General features: G+C 45.0%; 1 protein-coding gene across 2 annotated transcripts in view; it reads left to right on the forward strand.

Annotated features, from left to right (window-relative positions):
• Positions 1 to 2,481: 2,481 nt before the first annotated feature.
• The window catches only part of ARHGEF6 (Rac/Cdc42 guanine nucleotide exchange factor 6), a 96,395-nt gene continuing 77,503 nt past the window's right edge, over positions 2,482 to 21,373 (forward strand). The window contains exons 1-2 of one of the 2 annotated variants that reach the window (XM_028094132.2): positions 2,482 to 2,909; positions 4,325 to 4,408. In XM_028094132.2, coding sequence (XP_027949933.1) covers positions 2,745 to 2,909; positions 4,325 to 4,408 — 249 coding nt within the window. In that variant the 5' untranslated portion in view covers positions 2,482 to 2,744. Of the gene's footprint in view, positions 2,910 to 4,324; positions 4,409 to 12,553; positions 12,614 to 21,373 lie in introns of those variants that run through there. The other variant, XM_028094133.2, reaches the window with a different exon arrangement.

Genomic DNA, 21,373 nt, shown 5'->3' on the forward strand with positions numbered 1-21,373 from the left:
AGTCTTCCAGCGTCCCACCCTATACCCCTAGTTCATCAGCTCCTTTGTGGCGTCCCCTGCTTCCCTAGCCAGCCTCAGTTCCATGGCTAGTCATTCAGCCACATGCTTGCTACAGTCCTGGCATTCCTTAATCTCCATACTGACCCTAACTCCCAATCTTCGTACTAATAGAACTGCCTTGAGGAGGTGGCCTTGCTTTTCTGGTTTTACTTTTAGTACTTAGAGTAATTTGCTATAGCCATTGTCCAAAATGAGGCAGATTTTTATCCGGGTGACCTCAGTGGGCTTAAGCCTGTTTTGGGCTAGGCTGGGTTCCTGAAATTACTTCGGCTTTGTTCTTGATCAGAAACTGTAAGGGATACCTCAATAATACTGTCAGATTTGTTTGTCTGTAGAGTACAGTTTTGATGAGCAATTGTGAAAAATTGTCCAAATGACATAGAAAAATGTATTCAAGTAGGTCTGACTTGGGAATTGAATTTACCACCGAATGGATTTTGTATTTCTTTCTATGACATAGCTTTGGCTATGGTCAAAAGTCAATTAAAACTTTTGATTCACTATACTTATTTTGCTTCTAAGTATAATTACATCAAACCAAACATTTGGAGGTCAAATCCTTGTTATAGAACTATTGATAGACAAAACAACATGAATGAATCTCAAAACGATGATGCTGAGCAAAAGAAACCAGAGAAAGGGAAGTACCATACTCTATGCTTCCATTTATATATGATTCTAGAAAATGCAAACTAATCTACAGGGACTGAAAGCAGATTGGAAGGGAAGGGAGGGGGACAGGGTTTGAAAGGGCACAAGGACATTTTTGGGGATGATGGAAAGTTTTACCTGGATTGTGTGTGTGTGTGTGTGTGTGTGTGTGTGTGTGTGTGTGTGTGTGTGTGATTGTATTGCAGGTGTATACATATGTCAAAATTCATTAAATCGGACATCTTAAATATGTGCAATTTATTATACGTCAATTATATCTCAATAAAAGTAAAAATCATTACCAAGGAAAAGAGTTTTGATTTAAGACATAGGAGTTCATTCACTCATTCATTCAGCATTTTTAAAAAAGATTTTATTTATTTACTTGACAGAGAGAGACACAGCGCGCGAGAGAACACAAGCAGGGGGAGTGGGCAGAGGGAGAAGCAGGCTTCCCGCGGAGCAGGGAGCCCGATGCAGGGCTTGATCCCAGGACCCCTGGGATCATGACCTGAGCCAAAGGCAGACACTCAACCGATTGAGCCACGCGGGCGCCCCTCATTCAGCATTTTTAAACATCTGTGTACCTGGAGCTGCTGGGAACAGTGTTAAACAAGACGGACAAGCTGTCTACTCTAGAGAAGTTACATTCTGGTGGAGGGAACATATCAACAAGTAGTAATAGTGAAGTGTGGTAAGTGGTAGGAACAGGGCAAGAAGGGGAAGCTTTGAAAACATTCAGCAGGATTATCTAAGCTGATTATTCGGTGGTAGATGTTTAAAGCTGTGTTGAGAAGGATTCGGAAGCTTAGCAGGATCCCCGGCGTGAGGAGGGGCAGTGACTGACGGGGAGGTCCATGCATTTGCCAGTTTAAAGCTATGCTGCTCACATTAGTCTTCTCGTACGTTTCCCAATAGTATGACTCTTTCAACTGGTTGTGAAAATGTTTGAGAATAACAAGATCTCTTGTTCTAGACCAGGTTTGTTTTTTTCAGGGCAGCATTTTTAATGCAAAGTGTTTCTTGTTGGGGACGCGTCAGCTTTCCAGACTGTAGTATAGACAGAGGACAAGCGCTCTTTTGTTCTCAAAAGTTCTGGTTTCAAGTATTTTGTACCCGCTCATGGGACTGTGTCTGCGCCTTTGCTAGGGGTACTGCAGCTGGATTGTGTAGTGGAACCAGGTCCAGAAAAAGAATTGCTAAAGAATGCAAGTAAACAGGATGTCAGATGTTATCCTTAGCCTCTTTCCCTAAACACAGCGTTTTGGCTGCAAAGTAAAATGCCATTCTTCTAGCTTCTGCTTATACACGGTGATGGCTGACAGCAGGCGTGGTCTTCATGTGCTTGGCACATTATCACCAGGCAATCAAGGTGTTCTAGGAGGAATGATCACGACACACCAGCTCTGTGAGACAGGATGAGGGCATCCGGCCATTTCTCGGAAGAATTTTCCCAGCCTACCTTCCCCACGAGGCTCGGATCTGTCTGACCTAAGAGCCAGTTGGCATCTTCCTCCTGACCGGAGCCAGGTTTTCACTGGGGCTAGACTATTTATCGGCAGTGTTTTCCCAGACTGGCCCATGAGTGTCTCATTTCCAAGGTCCCCTCTGTTTTCCAAGAGCACTTGCTTCCTTCTCTCTCCTCCCTCCCCAGCATCCTCCTCACTTCCTTCCTTTACAGCTTCTTGCACTGTTGGGGTTTTTTTTGGGGGGGGGTGGTGGTGTTTGTGTGTTTCTTCTTCTTCTTCTTTTTTTAACCCTCATGAATTTGTTTTGCAGGTTTGGAAAAAGAAACCCAGCATCATCCAAGGATTTTTATTCCTTCTATTTCTTCATCTTTTAAGTGTGATCTCTGGTGGCTTTAAGATCCCGTAATTCGTGTGGGTTCCACCATTATCTAAGAAAAGTTGTCGAAACGCTTTGCTCTGCAAGCCACAGAAGAGAACTTATAAAAACGGAAGGCAGTAGCAGATGCAATTACGGATGTGGCTTAGTCCTTGCAGCTGCCCCAGGGAGCTGTGCGGTCCTCAGTGATGAATCCAGAGGAGCGAATCGTGACATGGCTTATATCCTTGGGAGTTTTAGATTCCCCCAAAAAGACCGTCTGTGACCCGGAGCAGTTCTTGAAGTCCTCACTGAAGAATGGGGTAGTGCTGTGCAAACTGATCAACAGACTTAGGCCGGGCTCTCTAGAAAAGGTAAGGGAAATGGGCAGTCTCTTTGGGATTGCTCACCACCAGAGAGCAGCAATAATGTAACCCTTGAGATGTTCTGTTGCTCAGGCCATGGGACTCGCCCCCTTGAATCTCTTCCTAAGAGTTTGGCCTTCTCTCATTGTTTTTGTTGTTTGAGAAACTCAGAAAATGAAACGTTATCCTCTCGCAGTTGGGCCCCCAGAGATAGTAAAACCGTGGTACACCGTTGGTGCCAGGGGACAAGGAGAAAACACCCGTATCGTTTGCTCCATCCAGAGATACGTGTTCTACCTCCCCATGTACCAAGGGCATATTTTGCACTTGGGGTATATATGAGTCTGCGTAATAATGGGATGATTTATGAGAGATATTGATGGTATTTTTTTTAAAGATTTTATTTATTTATTTGAGAGAGAGAGAATGGAAGAGAGAGAGCATGAGAGGGGGGAGGGTCAGAGGGTAAAGCAGACTCCCCGCTGAGCAGGGAGCCCAATGCGGGACTCGATCCCGGGACTCCGGGATCATGACCTGAGCCGAAGGCAGTGGCTTAAGCAACTGAGCCACCCAGGCGCCCCTATTGATGGTATTTATTGACAGTTTGGCTAGAATCGATGTCGATTTTCTGCTCAAAGAAATAAAATATCCTTTGAAACAGAGGCAACCAGGAGAAATAATCCAAAATGTCAGAAAAGGTTTGCTAAAACAATAGAAACCAGATATGTGTTTTGAATGCAACATGTGTTCAAAGTGAAACTAACCTTACCCTCTTTTAAAAAGCCAAAAGTTTTAATGTTGGAAAGCCATGATCACGAGGATGGGTCATTTCTAAAGTAGGCACTTTAAGGAAGTTTAAAGGTTGAATCCTACAGCTCTTAAGGTTAGCAGGGTACGTGACCGTGAGCATAACGTGAATTCTTTTGCCTTCTTGAACCAGTTTGTATTTTTATCAAGTAAATTGATTTTCTTATAAGTTTCCTTAAACTTGAAAAAAAGAAAAACAGTACTAAAGCACAGCATACAGAACTGTTCCCAAATGTAGCAAACAGTAAATGGGAGAACAGGATTTTAATAAATTATCATGGGGGAGGAGGGAGCAAAGTAATAGATTAAAAGCAAGAACCAAAGCTCAAAAAACAGTCTGGATCCAATTCGCTACCCCCGCACTTCGGCAGAAGGCTAACAAAGGGTTTGTCAGTAGATTTAGATGGTTTGGGACTGAAAGTTTGGTGACATTTGAAAGAGACCGACCGTTTAGACTGTTACATCACTTCCTCCAGTGGTTATTTCTCTTCCTGGATTGATAGCAATGTGTCCCCTGCCTTAGAAAGCCTACCTATCTAGTTATCAGAACATGAGGACTATGGTATGCTTGGCATGGGATGACAGTGTCCAAGTGACCTCTGACTGTGTTTCTCTAGTACTGTTCGGAGCCCCAAACGGAAGCTGATTGCCTCAGCAACATCAGTGACTTCCTGAAAGGATGTGCAACACTTCAAGTGCAGGTAAGCCCGCCCGGGGTGCCTCGCCCCACTGGTGAGCTGGTGAGGATGGTGCTGTACTGCAAGTCCTCGGTTGATCTTGACTGTCATACCGGGGTAGCATTGTATGGAAACCATGGTTAAGATTGGTGGTCTCCAGGGGTGGCTTGCTAGTTTGTCTTCTCCAGAAACCAGTGCCAAAAGCAAACAAACCAAACCAAATCAAAACTTAGGATGGGATTTATTCTTTTAATACAGCATCCGAGCCCTGAAAACAGGCTTTCGGTGACAGAGGTTGTATGGGGTGCTTCCCTGCTAGGGGGAACTGGCTGCTCTAGGGGGTCACCGTAACCCCCCTGAGTTGGGAAGAGAGGAAAGCATATTGTCACTTTTTCCCATTAACACTTTATGTATTTCTTTTTTTTTTTAAAGATTTTATTTATTTATTTGACAAAGAGAGACACAGCGAGAGAGGGAACACAAGCAGGGGGAGCGGGAGAGGGAGAAGCAGGCTTCCCGCGGAGCAGGGAGCCCGATGCGGGGCTTGATCCCAGGACCCTGGGACCATGACCTGAGCCCAAGGCAGATGCTTAACCTAGCCACCCAGGCACCCCCCTATTAACACTTTAGAACAGAGGCCTTGAAAAGCCCAGAGAACCTACCCCTGCGGTAGAAATTGTATATTAAATTACATTGCATTGTTTTATATTATATGGATCCTTAGAGTACGTATGGGGGTATTGCTGGAAAGGAGGTGATACTTTTGTCTGAGTGTCAAATTACTTAATTTCTCTGTTCCCGTGTGTCTATGTGTGTGTGTGTATGTGAGACATCTTTATTTGCAGAAGCAAAAGCCATGGAAACAACATCAGTATCTAGCAATAGGTGAATAGTCAAATAAATTATAGTACATTCAAATGATGCTGAAGTCTTATACATTCATTTAAAAAAGATTGTAGGTTTTTTAAAATTGAAGTATAGTTGACATATAATATTATGTTAGTTTCAGATGTACAATGTAGTGATTCGACCATTCTATACGTTACACAATGCTCACCACAATAAGTGTACCTACCATTTGTCACCATACAATGTTACTATAATATTATTTTTTTAAAGATTTATTTGGGGGTGGGAGGGACAGAGGGAGAGAGACAATCCTGAAGTAAACTCCCCTCCGAGTGCAGAGCCCAGTGGGGGGCTCGATGATGGGCTTGACATGGGGCTTGATGCCAGGACCCTGAGATCATGACCTGAGCCGAAATCAAGAGTTGGCTGCCTAACCTGACTGAGCCACCCAGCCGCCCCTACAAATTACTGACTATGTTCCCTGTGCTGTACTTCTCATCCCCGTGCCTTACTTACTTTATAACTGGAAGTCTGTGCCTCTCCGTCCCCTTCAGCTGTTCCTGCCATCCCCTCGGTCCTCTCCCCTCTGGCCACCACCAGCTTGTTCTCTGTATTTATGAGTCGGTTTCTTTTTCTTTTCTTTTCTTTTTTTTATGAGTCGGTTTCTGCTATGTTGGGTTTTGTTTTTCAGATTCCACATATGAGTGAAATCATATAGTAATGGTTTTTCTTTGTCTGATTTATTTCACTTCACATAATACCCTCTGGGTCTATCCATGTTGTCACAAATGGCAAAATTTCATTCTTTTTTTTTTTTTATGCTTGAGTGCATATATACCACATCCATCCATGTATCGATGGACACTTGGGTGGCTTCCATATCTTAGCTATTGCAAATAATGCTTTAATGAACGTATGGGTGCCTATCTTTTTAAATTCGTGTTTTTGTTTTCTTCAGGTATTTGCCTCAGTGTTTTGATCTGTAAAATGGACACAATAATTGCTACCTCATGGGGTTGTTTTAAAGGATCAAATGAGATACTACATCATAATTTAGAGCTAAGAGCTTGGACCTGAAAAACATCTATGAGTTAATGTATGTACAGTGCTCAGCAGAGAACCAGGGACATAAGAAGTATAGACTCGTTTTTAGCAGTATTTTTTGTGGAGAAGTATTAGTAGTGGGTTGATCATGGATTCTGATGCTAGATTGCTTGGGTTCAAATGCTCGGTTTTCTCTCAGGAGTAGCTTTGTGACCTTGGGCATGTTCCTTGACTGTGACTCAGTCTCCCCACCTATAAAGGGGGAATAATAGCAGCACCCATTTCATAGGATCAGTATAAGATGTCAATGAATTCATGTCCCCGGAAGAGTGCCTGGCGCCTAGTAAGTATTTCTCCAAGTCTTAGCTATTATTATCAGTAGTAATACAAGTCGCTTTGCCCCAGATAGACTTGACTTGCTTCAGAATTTTTCCTAAAGTTAACTACAGCATCAGGCTATAGTTGTCTCAGAATATTTTCTTCCAGGTGTCCCTGTTACCCACTGTTAGCTGTGTGTCTCTGCACGTGTGTGTGTGTGTGTGTGTGTGTGTCTTTTGAGGTAGGTGTAGCCTGAGACCTCTCTATATATCTTCTAGAATGATGTCTACTATGGAACAGATCATGGCATTTTCTTTTTTATTTGACAAATAAAAACGTGGTGAGGTTGCCAATGATTTCTGCGCTGTGAAGCTGCCAGAAGGTATCCTGAGCTTCTTTGCAGTTCTAAGAATACTAGATGATACAGAAACACCTCCTGGGTCTAGCACTGTGGGATAATGAGTCGTTTCACAGAAGTGGATTTTTCTGATGATAACTAATGCTTACTCCTTTAAGTACCAATGCTTAAAATATTTTCACCCACTTTGGGTACAAATCTTTCTGAAAAGTATATGCTAATTTTCATTTCTTGAATCAAGGCGCTGGGCATATTTTTGTCTCTCTTTGATCATTGAGGCTGGCCTGAACATCATAGGGATATTGGAATAAGGCGGTATCTGGCACTACGGCTAAGCACATAACTTTCTCTAGTTTGACAGACTTGGATTAGAGTCTTGGCTTGGTCAGTTACTGACTGTGGACTCCGGGAAAAGTTACTTGGCCTCTCTCTGTTTCAGTTTCCTCATCTGCGTAAAGGAGACATTAATAATATCTATTGCGTAGGATTGTTTTAAGGATCAAATGAGATAATGCACCTAAGGCATGGGACTGAAAGCTGAGCTGGGGGAACCCCGCAGCCAGGAATATTGACCATCCAGTCTCAAGCTCCCACGTAGCTAGCTAGGAGACAGACTGAGACACGAATATTTACCATTTTTAAAATTAATTTTTTTAATTGAATATATTTGACATTTGCCATGTAAGTTTAAGGTGTACAGCATGTTACTTTGCTGCTTCTATATATTGCAATATGATTGCTGTTGCAGTGGTATCTATCACGTCACATAATACTAGTACGATATTGTCTGTATTCAATATTATGCCGGACATTAGATCACTGTGGCTTATTTAGTACTCAGTGCAAGTTTGTGCCCTTAAACAATATCAATTTTTATCTCCCCATCTCCCCATCCCGTGGTAACCACCATTTTACTGTTTTTTTTTTTTTCGAGTTTGACTTTTTAAAGATTCTATTTACTTATTTGAGAGAGAGCGTGAGAGAGCGTGCATGAGAGAGAGCACAAGTAGGGGGAGGGCAGAGGGAGAGGGAGAGAGAGAATTGCAAGCAGACTCCCCGCTGAGCATGGAGCCCTTTATGCGGGCTTGATCTCAAGACCCTGAGCTCATGACCTGAGCCGAAATCAAGAGTCAGAGGCTTAACTGACTGAGCCACCCAGGCGCCCCCAGAACACACTGTTATTTTCTAAAGACAGAGTGCGGGCTTGAAAGGGTCAGTTGGGAAATGTAGAAAAATGAAACCAGAGATGGAGCAGCACAGTGACATCTTGAGTACTGGCTGTGGAGCACGACGGCCCCATTAAAGAGCAACGGCCTTCTGAACCTCTGGGTGGCCAGTGGGCCTCTCCAAGGGACCTCCATCTTTGTGTTCTCAGATGGCTGTAGTGTCCTAGGGTCTCTGGAAGACCACACAGCTAGTAACTGGTCAGGGAGGTCTGCCGAGACATCTAAGAAACAAAGCACTCTCTAAAGCACCTCCCCAACTTTGATAGTATCTTTTGAAACACAGAAGTTTTTTAAATTTGATGAAGTCAAATTGATCTATTTCTGTTGTTGTTGCTTGTGTTTTGGGTAGCATGTCGAAAAAACCATTGTCTAATGCAAGGTCGTGAAGATTTATACTTATGTTTTCTTGTAAGAGTGTTATAGTTTTAGCTCTTACATTTAGGTCTTTGAATCATTTTGAGTTAATTTTTGTGTATGGTGTGAGGTAGGAGTCCAAATTCATTCTCTCTTTTTTAAAGATTGTATTTATTTGAGAGAGAGAGAGAGAGAGAGAGAGAGAGAGAGAGAGAGAGAGAGCACAAGCGGGAGGAGGGGCAGAGGGACAAGCACACTCCCCACTGAGCGCAGAGCCCGACGTGGGGCTCAATCCCAGGACCCTGAGACCATGACCTGAGCCAAAGTCAGACGCTTAACTAACTGAGCCACCCAGGCATCTCCCAAATTCATTCTCTTAAACACTATTTTTGAAAAGACTATTCTTTTCCCCATTCAATCAATTAATGTAGCTGTGTAATAAGTTTTCAAATCAGAAAGCATGAGTTTTCCAAATTTGTTCTTCATTTTCAAAATCATTTTGGCTATTCTGGATCCCTTGTGTGCCCATATGGATTTTAGGATCAGCCTGTCCATTTCCACAAAAACAAAAAAACCCCCCAAAAAAACCCAGCTGGCATTTTGATAGGGATTGTGTTCAGTCTGTAGATGGCTTTGGGGAGTATTGCCATCCTAACAATATTAAGTCTTCTGATCCATGAACACAGGATGTCTTTCTACTTATTTGGGTCTTTTAAAATTCCATTCAACAGTGTTTTATAGTTTCTAGTGTGCACATCTTATACCTCCTTGGTTCAGTCTATTCCAAAGAATTGTATTCCTTTTGATGCTATTGTAAATGGAATTGTTTTCTTAATTTCATATTTGGATTGTTGATTGCAAGTGTATAGAAATACAATTGATGTTTTGCATATTGATCTTGTATCCTTCAACTTTGCTGAACTTTTTCATTAGTTCTAATGGTTTTTTGGATTCCTTGTGGATTTCTTGTACAAGATCATGTCATCTGTGCATAGAGATAGTTTTACTTCTTCCTTTCCAGTCTAGATGCCTTTTATTTCATTTTCTTGCCTAAGTTGCCTGGTTAGAACCTTCAGTTCAATGTTGAATCGAAGTGATTAAAGTAGACATCCTAGTGTTGTTCTTAATCTTAGGGGGAAGATTGCAGTCTTTCACCATTAAGTAGGATTGTTAGCTGTGGGTTTTTCATAGATGTCCTTTATCAGATTGAAGGATTCCCTTCTATTCCTAGTTTTTTGAGGGTTTTTTTTTTTTTTTTTGGTCATTAAAGGGTGCTGGACTTTGTCAAATGCTTTCTCTGTATCTGTTAAGATGACCATTGGTTTTCGTCCTTTATTATCTTGATATGTTATATTACTTTGATTAATTTTCATATGTTAGATCAATCTTGCATTGCTGGGATAAGTCCCAGCGGCTCATGGGGCTGTATGTGCACATAGAGGTGGATTTGTGTACATCTGTGATTATTCTTGAAGCATTTTTCTTCATAGAAATGGAATTACTGTGTCAAAATTTGATAGATATTCTCAAATCCCCTACAAAAATGCTATATGAAGCTCTGCTACCACCATAGAGTAGGAAGTGCCTTCTCCCTCATGTCCCTGGCAGCACTGGATATTATTTATCTTTCATGTTTGCTAAAATGTTGGGTGAAAATGATATTTCGTTTACCGCTGTAATTTGAGGTTCATGATTCCTAGTGAGTTTGGACATCTTCTTACCCCTTTATAGTCCACTTGTATTTCCTTTTCTGTGAACCAGCTCTATCTTTTTTATTTGTTTACAGAATGGAGAAGGCAGGGAGGACACTCAGGCCTCAAGAGAAGATCTAGAACATATGGGAAAACCCTCATATCTAGGTAGAGTGTCACTAATGTGACCAGGAAGTCCTCTGACAACCTATTTTAGCAATGGTGGTTTTATTTTCATTCTGCCTTTGAACTTGGGAGGAGGAGGGACAGATATACTTCTTCTGATCAATTGAGAGTGGCCTGGGGTGATACCTCTTTGACTACACTGTTCTGGCTACAGCCCTCGTGCTCTCCTCCTGGCCTCATCCCCAGCTGGTACTCCTGCTTCGTCCCCTGCCACCTTTAGTACCAACCCACTGCCGGGGATACCCTACTATCTCCTATTCTGCTCCTGGGCCAAGCCTACTTTTATAAAAAGATGTTTTGCTCATGAAGGATTTCACTGAATGTATATAAGGCTCAATTAGTGCTTCTCTCTCTCTCTCTCCCTCCCTTCTTTCTTTTCTCTCTCCTTCTCTTTCCAGTACCAGCTGGTATCAGTATGGCTTTTCTTTGCCCCCACCCCCTCACTGCCTCCTGTCTCCTGAGTCACTCCATCTGCCTTGTCACTGGAACAGCATGGATGCCATCCCCAAAGTGGGGCCTGTGGGATGGACGATTTGCCATTTCCCAGGGACTGCTCTGCATGAAGGCAGTTCTAGAAGGAAGGCAGATCTACTCATGACCAAGAGGCAAGGCTAAATCTCCCATAAGAGAGCTTCAGCTCCGGGAGAGCAGAAGCATCTTGGGGGAGTGAGGTCAGTAGCTGTAATGGGTATCAGTCGGGCCCTCCTTCAAGACTAAGTCCGCCACCTGTGTGAAGTCAGAGCTCCCCCCCCCCCCCCCCGCCTTCAGTTGATTCATCTGTGAAAGGAGACTAGAGTAGGGATTGGTAATGTCTAACTGTTGCATACTCTGTTTTTAACTGGCTCAAGTCCATGAGTTTCTGCTGGGCAGAGCTTTGTATATTTAGCTGCTCAATTTGTGCTAGTGGGAAGACTAAAGAGGATATCGGTAAGTTGTTTGTTTGTTTGTTTTTCTGTTGAGCAAATCTGACACTCCTAACGGAATTTCCCTGAGTTACATTGACTGACACCCAGGGCTCGGGCCATCCTAATCTTTTACCGACTGCATCGTATTTCTGTAAAAACTGGACTTCAAGTAAGGCGGTAAATATTCCCCATCTATCATGAGCCTTTTTATGCTCCTAACAGGCCCCTTTGACTTGGGTCCTGTTAGGAGAGAGCCCAGGAAGGGCATGCAGGACAGTTGGGGAAGGGACAGATGTGGAGGGCCGCCGGAGAGCGCGTCCTTTCCCGCTGTCTCGGCGGCTGGGCACAGAGCTGGCGGGGGGGGGGGGGTGCGTTCCGAGTGGCGTCGGCGAGCGGCAGGAGGGCGCGGGCCGCCAGGAAGGGCTAGTCCGCGAGGCCGGGATTCCCTCCCGGGGCTCCGGCAGTGGCCGGCGGCAGGCCGGGCGCCAGCGGGCCCCGGGCTCGGCGGTTGCAGGCGGCAGCAGCATGCGCAGTGTGGCCGCCGCCGCTCCTCCGCGGCTTCTGCCGCTGCCACGGCTACCCGGGCGGCGGCGGCGGCGGCGGCTGCCCTGCCGCTGTCACTTCCAGTTCCTACTTCGGCGATCCAGGTCCGGGTCACCGCTTCCCCGCCGCTGGCCCGGTCCCTCCAGGCCGCTCTCCCTGCCGGGCTCTGGCTCCAGGCCCGAAGGGGCCAGCGCGCGCAGCCCAGCGGGGTCCCCGGGCAGCGGCTCCCGCCCGCCCTGGCCCGGCCCGCCGCCAGCGCACCCGGCGGGCGCGTCTCCCGCAGCCCGCTCGGCGCCGCGCTCCTCCGCCCGCCGAGCCGCACGGCCCTGGAAGCAAGAACTTGAGGGCAAGAATCTGGCTTCCCTTTAGATTAAAAAAAAAAAAAAAAAAAAAAAGGCATAAAGAAAATCCTTAGGCTGGCGAGGTGGCGGGCGCGGCACGGAGTTTGGAGACGGGCGCCCCCTCCTCGCCCGCGTTCGGGAGCAAAGTTGCAGCAGCCCCTCCCCGCCCGGGCGAGCCGAGCCCAGCTCTCCAGTTTCGCTCGGGTGGCGGCCGCGCTCAGGGCAGGGTCCCAGCCCCGGCTGGGGTGCACGGTTCCCGCAGCCTTGGCACGGGCTCGCCCGCCCGCTCGCCGGCCCCGTGACTCGCGAGGGCGAGCCGCTTCCAGGAGGCGGCGGCGGCGGCGGCGGCGGCGGCGGCGCGGCCGGAGCGAGCGAGCGAGCAGCGGGAGGAGCGGCGGGCAGCGGCCGAGCCAGGTGACCTGCCTGGGGGCGGGGGGGGGGGGTTGTCAAGGGAAGGGGAGAACGCAAGGGCCAGGGTGGTGCCGAAGGACCCGGGTTGCAGAGGAGCCGCCCTTCCTCCCCCTGCCGAGGCTCGCAGCCCCAGCCGCGGGGTCGGTGCTTGGCCAGGGCCTGGCAGTGCCCTGGGATCCCGGGGGCCGGGATGGCGCGCGCGCGGGGCGGGGGGAACCGGGGGCCGAGGGCGCGGAGCGAGGACGCGCCAAACTTAGGGGCGAGTTGTCCGGCTCTGGCCGCCGGCTTTGCGGCGGACAGGATTCCTTCTTTCCCCCGGAACCAGGGCAGGAGTCAACAGTACTATTTTCGATACTAATTTGATGCCTCCCCCCACCCCCACCAGCTCAGTCCCCGGCATCCGCACGTTTGCGGATATTTTCGGCGTCGAGTACACAGGTCTGTCGCAGGAATGGGTTGTGGATGGGGGAAGACCCGTACTCTGCAAGGTGTGCCAACGTGCCCGTAGTTAATTCCGAGTTTCATTTTCCAGTCATTTAGGAACCCAACAGGTATTTGAGCTATTTCGTTTCTTAGCTCTAGAGTGGAGAGCCCTTAAGTTTATCTCTGTCTCTTCAAAAATCTTATTTTTATTTTTGGTTTGTTATTGTTTTGGGCTATAGGGGTGACTCACACGAGTTTTTTTTCTTTTCTTAATGTGTAGTGGGAATACAAATGGAATGAGGGAATATATTTGCCTACGCAACTACTTATGGTTTTGTGAATAAAAGCTTCACGTAACCCCGGGAAAAAAAATCACAGAATAGGATACATTTCGGTTGATGTTCTGTAAAGTAGTAACAATTTTAACCACAAGATTCTAAGGTCCAAACTGCTTTTCTAACTTCTATTTGCCTGGAAAGCCCACAATTTGTCCTTGAACTTCCTATCTTAATTTTGACATTGACCATGGTAAGAGGAGCTTGGATGACATCATTTGCTCCAGCCACAGTTCTGGTGTTCTGTGACTGAGAGCACCTCTCTCCAAAACGTTAAGGCCTGGGCCTGCCCTTGTACTTCAGCTGAGGCATTTCCAAGGATTTCTCTTAAGTAAAGTATTATGCTACATGCCAGGCAGTGCTGCAGTCCCTTCTTACATAAGCGAGCTTCAGGCTGGGTGTGCTCGGAGCGGTTAATATCAGAGAGTTCTCAGTCTCCGGGGGTGGTGGTGGTTGGTGACTGGAGTTTGGAACAAAGTAAATTTGCAGCTTGTATTGTGTCTTGCATGTCTTTGCCACTTAATTTTTTTAGATTGCCTTCTACCTACCTTATCTGAAACTCACAGTGCCCTTGTAAAGCATGTAGGAAACCGAAAAGTAAGTTAACTAAAGTCATCCAGCTTACCAGTCATAGCATCAAAACTCCAACCTGGATCTTCTGCTCTCAGCTCAGGATTTTGGTTTGTTTTTACTAAACTATGACATTTTATACAAAAGCGTTTCATCTGGCACATTTTACGGATGGTATGTCTTCCAAGCTACTCATTTTTTCTGTTCTTTCTGCCAACTCACATCTTGGCCTTGTCTTTGCTCGCACAGGGCTGGCGCTGTTCTTAAGGATGAGGGCAGGAGTAAAGCCTTCTAAAGGGGGGGTCTGTGGTTTGTATTTATGGTACGGTCCGTGTCCTCTCCATTCATCTTCAGGGATAGCAGGTGCTGAATAGAGTGAGCAAACTAGGGCCCAGAAATGTCCGATATTCGTTTGACATCATTAGTCCAGGTATAATATTACTTCAGTCTTTACAAAGAAACTCATTCAGGAGGAGAAATTGGAGAGCGTTGGTTTTGTGCATTTGCAGCGATCTGCTCATCACTGTACTTAGGAACTTAGATGCAAAGGATTGGAAAAGGAGTGGAGTAGCTACCACTTAGCTACCACTTCTTAAGCACCTACTATATTCTAGGTACTGTGCTAGGTGCTCTAAGTCCCAACAATCCTGGGAGGGAGGTGGTGTTGTGCCCATTATACAGTGGAGGAAACTAAGGTTTGGGGATCATCCAGATAAATGCCCCACACCGTCAGTGCAAATCAGAATGTCATTGCTGATGGGCCTGAGTCCAGAACTCATTCCCTTTGCCATGTGCCGGACTGTCCCCCAAAAGGAGCTATTGATAAATACAGGATCATCAAGCCCCTTGCTTTTCAGATATGGCTGTACATCAGAGCCATCTGGGGTGCTTCTACAAAATACAAATGTTGGGTTCTCCCACGCCCACCCCACTGAGCTTAATTGGTCTGTAGTGAGGCCCAGGCCTGGGTATTTCTTTTCTTTTTTTTATTTTTAGAGAGGGAAAGGGTTAGAAAGAGGGAGACGGAGAGAGAGAATCTTTTTTTTTAAGATTCATTTATTTCAGAGAGAGAGAGAGAGAGTGCATGGGGGGGCGCAGAGGGAGAGGGAGAGAGAATATGAAACAGACTCCCCGCTGAGCGCAGAGCCCGACACCGGGCTCGATCTCACAACCCCAAGATCATGACCTGAGTCAAAATCAAGAGTCAGACACTTAACCAACTGAGCCACCTAGGCACCCTGGTATTTCTTTCTTTTTTAGTGTTTAAATAAACATCATATTGAAATGTAACATGAATTCAGGAAATCGCACAAATTCTAAGTATATAGTTTGATGAATCTTTACAAATTGAACACATCCATATAATCAGCACACCAGTTAAGAAACACAACATTATCAGCACCCAGAAGCCACCCTCATGCCCCTTCCCAGACACACCCCTCACCAGTGGGCACCACTGCCCTGACTTCTAAGACAATAGATTCATTTTTTTTTTTTCTGTTTTGGTACATTATATGAGTGGAATCATATAGTAGGTACTCATTTGTATAAGGTTTCTTTCACTCAGAGTAACATTTGTCCAAGTCACCCATGTTGTGGATCCAAATGGTTCATTCTTTTCATTGCTAGTCGTATCCCATCCTGTGGATGTACCATCTTTTGTTTATCCATTCACCTGTTGATGGACATCTGGGTTGTTTCCAGTTTGGGGTTGCTGTGAACAGTGCTGCTGGGTGCTGTGCTTGTCTTGTGCCTGGCTTCTGGTGGACATTTCTGTTGGGTTTGTACATGGGAATGGAACAGCTGGGCCACAGGGTATGTGTATGTTCAGCTTGAGTAGGTGCCGCCCGACAGTTTCCCAGAGCCACCATGTCTTGTAATTAGTTTGTTTTGAAAGGTCCCCAAGTGATTCTGATGTGCATCCAGATTTGAGAACCATTTCCATGGTTTATCTAGAGTTCAGCCATCTGGCAACCTCCAGTGTCTGCCATCTAGCTGAGAACCATAAAGAAAGAGATACCAAGCTTCCTCCACAGCCTCAGATCTTCTAGAAAATCTTCTCTGCTGGATTGGGCAACTCTTGTCCCCCTTCCCATAATCCTTTGTGCCAGGCTATCTTAATGCTGGCGGGCCACTCTTGTTACAGGGATCTGTGGACACGTTTATCTCTCTTCTAGTCTTGGCACTTCTCAAAGGCAGGAAGCTAAGGTTGATCATTCTTATAATCCCAGCACTCAATATAACATGTGCGCATAGCAGGTACTCAGTAAATGTTTATTAAATGAACGACCAGTAGCATGAGTGAGTGGTGAGGGAAGGTCTGGACTGCAGAAGAGATGCCTCCCCCCACCTCTTTGCACTAAGGCTTCCGCACTTTATTCCTGGGAGACTGCCTCAGGATCTCACTTGGAGCCTAATGACTTTTACTTATCTAAGCATGTTGGAATTATGGGTAATCTGGTTGCTCATCCCCAAACGGATTAGAAATAGAAAATTAGATTAGATGAGATAAGGTATGTGGAAGCACTTTGTAAATTGGAGAACAGCATCGAGATAGAAGGTCGTGATAAAGGGAGAAGGGGGGTTGCCAGGGACTAGACGTGCTGGCAGTGGTACAAAGGGTACATATCCACGCACAACATGGAAGCAGTGAAATCAGCAGCACGCCAGGAAAGGAGGCAGGAAAACTCTAAAAAGCAGAGCCCCGAATACATAACCATCTGGGGCCCTTTGGTGTGGGGTCAGGCAGCTCAGCACATGCTGTGCAGTCCAGTGGCTCGAATTTGTGACTTCCCCTACCTTGGTCTGGGTTTGAATCCTGGTCAGGGAAACCTGTGTTCTTGAGGAGTCGCATGCATGAGGAGTGCAGTGCTTAAGAGCCTGGGCTTTGGACTTGAACTGACCTGGGTCGGCCACTTCTTAGGTGTGTGCTAACTTCCGTGGTGGTAGCAGTAGGTAATGTGTGTGCTTTGTTATTGTCAGGTATACACTACCCCTTAGCCGGAAACGAGAGAAAGCAGAGAAAGCACTTGGCACAGTGCCTGGCACTGAGCAGACTCAATGAAAGCTAGTTCCTAACTGGAATTTTAATATATCCCAGTAGACTAGTGTTCATGAATGATCACATAGTGTTATCAAAAAAAAAAGTTCACTTAAGTCTTTAGTTATGTTAAGCAAACTCTAAGAAGTGAGTCATACTTTAGAGAGAGATCTTCTTTTGAAATCCTAACATTGAAAACAACTTGGGGGGCGCCCGGGTGGCTCAGTTGGTGAAGTGTCTGACTCTTGATCTCAGCTCAGGTCTTGATCTCAGGGTGGTGAGATCGCTCCGCGCTGGGTGTGGAGCCTAGTGAAACAAACAAACAAAAAACTTGGATACAGGCAGGGGTAAACTGTGGCCTCTCTGGGATGATGGCTTCTCCCAGGTTTCTGAGCTTTTATACCAGTTACTTGGAGAATTTAAACAGGGAGGAACCTTAAAACAGGAAAACAAAATCCAGCCATCTTTTTCCTTGGTTCCATGCTTTATTGGACAGAGACTGCTTGCTTGTGGAAAAAAACATTTTTTTAAAAAGTAAAGTTGAAGGTAAAATGCCTACATATTTTCTAAGACTTGACACCCCTCTTCTGAAGGCAAAACCGAGTTGAATGTTTTCTGGGAACTTTGGATGAATCGTGGTGGCGGCCTTGGCCTCTGTTCTCGTGTTGACCAGCACGCATCAGGCCTTTCAACATTATTTACATCTTTCACTCACTAATTGAAGTGCTTTTCTTTTTTTGTACTTGAAATTCTCAGTGCCTCACATCATAGAAAATAATTTGAATTTAGATTAGAGTGTACTGAAATGTGTTTAAAATTATTTACATGTCCTGTTTAATTTGTTTACATATTTTATTTGGAGGGCTACATAAAGGCAGTTTAAATTTCAGTGATGCTGTGGCTCAGTGATACCCACAGAACAGAGACTGCAACCTTTAATTATAATTTCTGTCAATTTATGTGTAATCTTAAGAGTTTTATGAACCTGTTATAGAAGTTCATGTAAAGGTCTCCAGCTGGTTGTCTTGCTGTTGGTCTGAATGTTGTTCTGAATGCTTAGGGTGGCCAATATTTAACTGCTGGAAACAATTTGTATATGGTTTCCTTTATAAGAACTCAGGACTAGAGGTGTGTGGGACTCCAGTTCTAAGGAGGACCTGGAGAAGACCAAGGAACCGAATTCTTCAGAGACTATGAATTATTCAGTTGTTAACCACAGAAACTTTTTTAGCTACCATTTTGTGTGCTAATAATAGAAACAGTTTGGATGGATTCCCCTTGGAATTGAAAAATCAGGAATGCTTTTTGCTCTTTTCTAGTCTATGCAGAAACTAGAAGGTGATAAAAGAATATTTTCAGTTTCTCACATTTACTACCTGGATGAAGTAGTTTAATTTTTGTGTCTTTCGTGTGTTTTATTTTTAATTTCTGTGTCTTTTAAAACAAACACATCCATTTTATAATTACAATAGCTTGAAATTTAAAAATACACCCCAGAGCAAGATGCTTGTTGTTTTAGTTAAATTAAACAATTCAACAAATGGTTTTCTATTTTTGGTGATGACCGACAAAAAAAAAAAGTCTCCCCTTGCGCCGGGGAAATAAGTAATAAATCTGTCAAATTGGGCATAGTAGAGGGTGAAAATCAAAATCAATTGCTTCTGTACAAAAAAACACGGTATGTACTACTTAAAAAGGAAACATGGCATTTGTGGGTTGGGTTGAATGTATATTGATAATACCAAATGGAATGCATTTCGTTAGAAAATTTGACCAATTGAGTCTCCCTTATCTTGTTTTAAATCCCATTCACTCTAATTTGTTTGTTTTTTTTTTAAGATTTTATTTATTTGAGAGTGAGAGCACGAGCAGGGGGGAGGGGCAGAGGGAGAAGCAGACTCCCCGCGGAGCAGGGAGCCTGATGCGGGACTCGATCCCAGGACCCTGGGATCATGACCTGAGCCGAAGGCAGATGCTTAAGGACTGAGCCACCCAGGCGCCCCCTCTAATTTGGTTTTAATGTTGATTCTAATCCAGGCTGTTTCTGGGGGCACCAGAGCACAATATAGCTCTTTACTAGAACCACACAATCTTGGCCAGCGATCCCCTACTCCGGCCCCATTCTTATCTGGTCATAGGTTATCATCGAGGTAGCCCCCGGGGGGGTCAGTCCTTGCTGGCACAGCAGAAGGTATGCCGGACGATTGGTGATGACTTTGGGGTTAGTACCAAAAGGAAGTGCAAGGTCTGGCCTTTGAACTGCAAATGAAGAAGGGTGAGGGCACTTGTCAGTTTTGTAGGGCCTTCGCTTACCAACTTTTTAGAGGGGATATATGTCCACCCAGTCCAGAAGCTGCTCCACCTCTGCATTTCAGTAGTGACGTTGCCCCTTCCTCTGCTGTCGTCTGGAAGAAAGATTTAGGATGCCAGACGTCTGTCTGATTAGCTCCAGGCTTTGTCGTAGCCTGGCCGACTTGGACCCTACCATGCAGAGGGGTGTACGGGTTCAGAAAGGGCTCATCCGAAAGAGCATAGAGCCACCCATCATTTCTACTTGACTTCTGGCAGAAGATTTACCTTCCTAATTAAGTTCTGCTTAAAAACAAATAGAGTAAAATCCCAGCTTTATACTTTCTTGGGGACTTGAATATTATTACAGAGATCAGACATATCAGCCGAGGGATTGAAACGGGCAATAGGGAAAAGAAAGGATTAAATTAAGGTAAGATGGAAGGCAGCAGTTTGCAAAGCAGTGAATGACACTGTTATTAAGGGCTTGTCTCGCTCTAGACAATAGCAGGCAGGTTTCTCCACCCTTGGAAGCGTGGACATTATTTTAAGAGGCATCATTAAGGTGTCAAGCTCTTCACATCTTTTATGAAGAGCCCAGCCTGTGAAAGCAGGCCTGAACACTAAGGAACATTCCATTTTATAATCTCTCTATTCTTCATGGCTAGGTCTCCAGCAAACTGGGGCTGTTTACCAATAATTTGTGAGAAACGTATGCAAACCAAGAGAATGCAGTATTTTAACAACGAAAGAAGTGTAACCGTTTCTTTGGGGGCGTATATGTTGTGATAGTGTGAATAAGCATTTGCGCTGTAGCATGACCACTTTGCGTTCTTTGAAGATATGCTGGTGTTTAGGAATGTGTTATGGATTGGGGCAAGTCTTGATTTGGGATCGCAAAATTACCTTCCAGGAAAGACCACAGAGTGGAAAACAATGGTTTTGGTGAGCTCGTGGGTGACTCCTTTATGTGCCAGATTTTACATACTATCCTTTTTATTTCCCACGACTGCAAGATCATGACCTGAGCTGAAACCAAGAGTCGGATACTTAACCAGTTGAGCCACCCAGAGGACCCCGGATGAATTTTTTAAAAATGTATTTTAGATAGCTTGTATATCTAAGAGTCTATATGTAGATTATCAAGAGTTGACTTTCTTTCATAGAAATGACTCTTTAATGAATGAAAATAAGGATAAAAAGAAAGCTTAGTCTCTCGTAATACAGTATTTACTGTATTTACTCTGTTTCTTTATGCCAAACTGTTTCATTAAAAAAAAAGAAAAGAAAATTAATGGTATGTGAATTAGGTCCCATAATGTCATATGGAAGACCTTCTCTGCTTTTCCAGTCCTCAGCTCACTTCTTATTTTTTTTAAGATTTTATTTATTTATTTGTCAGAGAGAGAGAGAGGCAGGCAGGCCAAGGGAGATACAGGCTCCTCGCTGAGCAAGGAGCCCGATGCGGGGCTCCATCCCAGGACCCCGAGATCATGACCTGAGCCGAAGGCAGATGCTTAACCCAGGCGCCCCACACTTATTTCTTATGTTACCCAAACTGTCTTGATTTCATTGGGTTTTCAAGGTGTGACACTTGCACCTTAGGACTCTGTAACTGTGATTCTCCCAAGTGATCCCAGGCAGTACCTTCACTTCCTTTTGGTGAGATAAATGCTTTGTCAGCATTCTTCACGACTCTCAATCACAGCCTTCCAAAGAAGACTCTGTTTCACCAAGTGATGGAAAAATAGATGAGCCCTGATTGGTCAGGTTCTACTAGAAAAAAAAAATGACCTTTTCTCTGTCTTTCCTTTCGGGGAAGGCATGCCAGAAGGACAGGTGTTTCTGGTGGAAGAAATACCTGTTTAACTTTCAGGTGAAAAGGAAAGCATCATAGTCAGCAAGTACTTGTTTGCTGTCTGTACGGTGGGTGCTGTGCCTGTGGCATTGTGGGAAGAGGCAGTATGGGAAATCGTGGAGTTTAACAGGGTGGATGGTGGCATATGGCGAGGTATCCAAGTTAGTGGGTCCAGAGTCTAGACCGTAACACAGAGTTCAGAAGAAGAAGCCTATTGTGTACTGAGGTGTAGTGCCTGGGGCAGACCC

Source organism: Eumetopias jubatus, unplaced genomic scaffold, assembly GCF_037043125.1.
Source record: "Eumetopias jubatus isolate StellerSeaLion01/CBP00866 unplaced genomic scaffold, mEumJub1_p1.0 scaffold_11, whole genome shotgun sequence".
Classification (NCBI taxonomy): domain Eukaryota; kingdom Metazoa; phylum Chordata; class Mammalia; order Carnivora; family Otariidae; genus Eumetopias; species Eumetopias jubatus.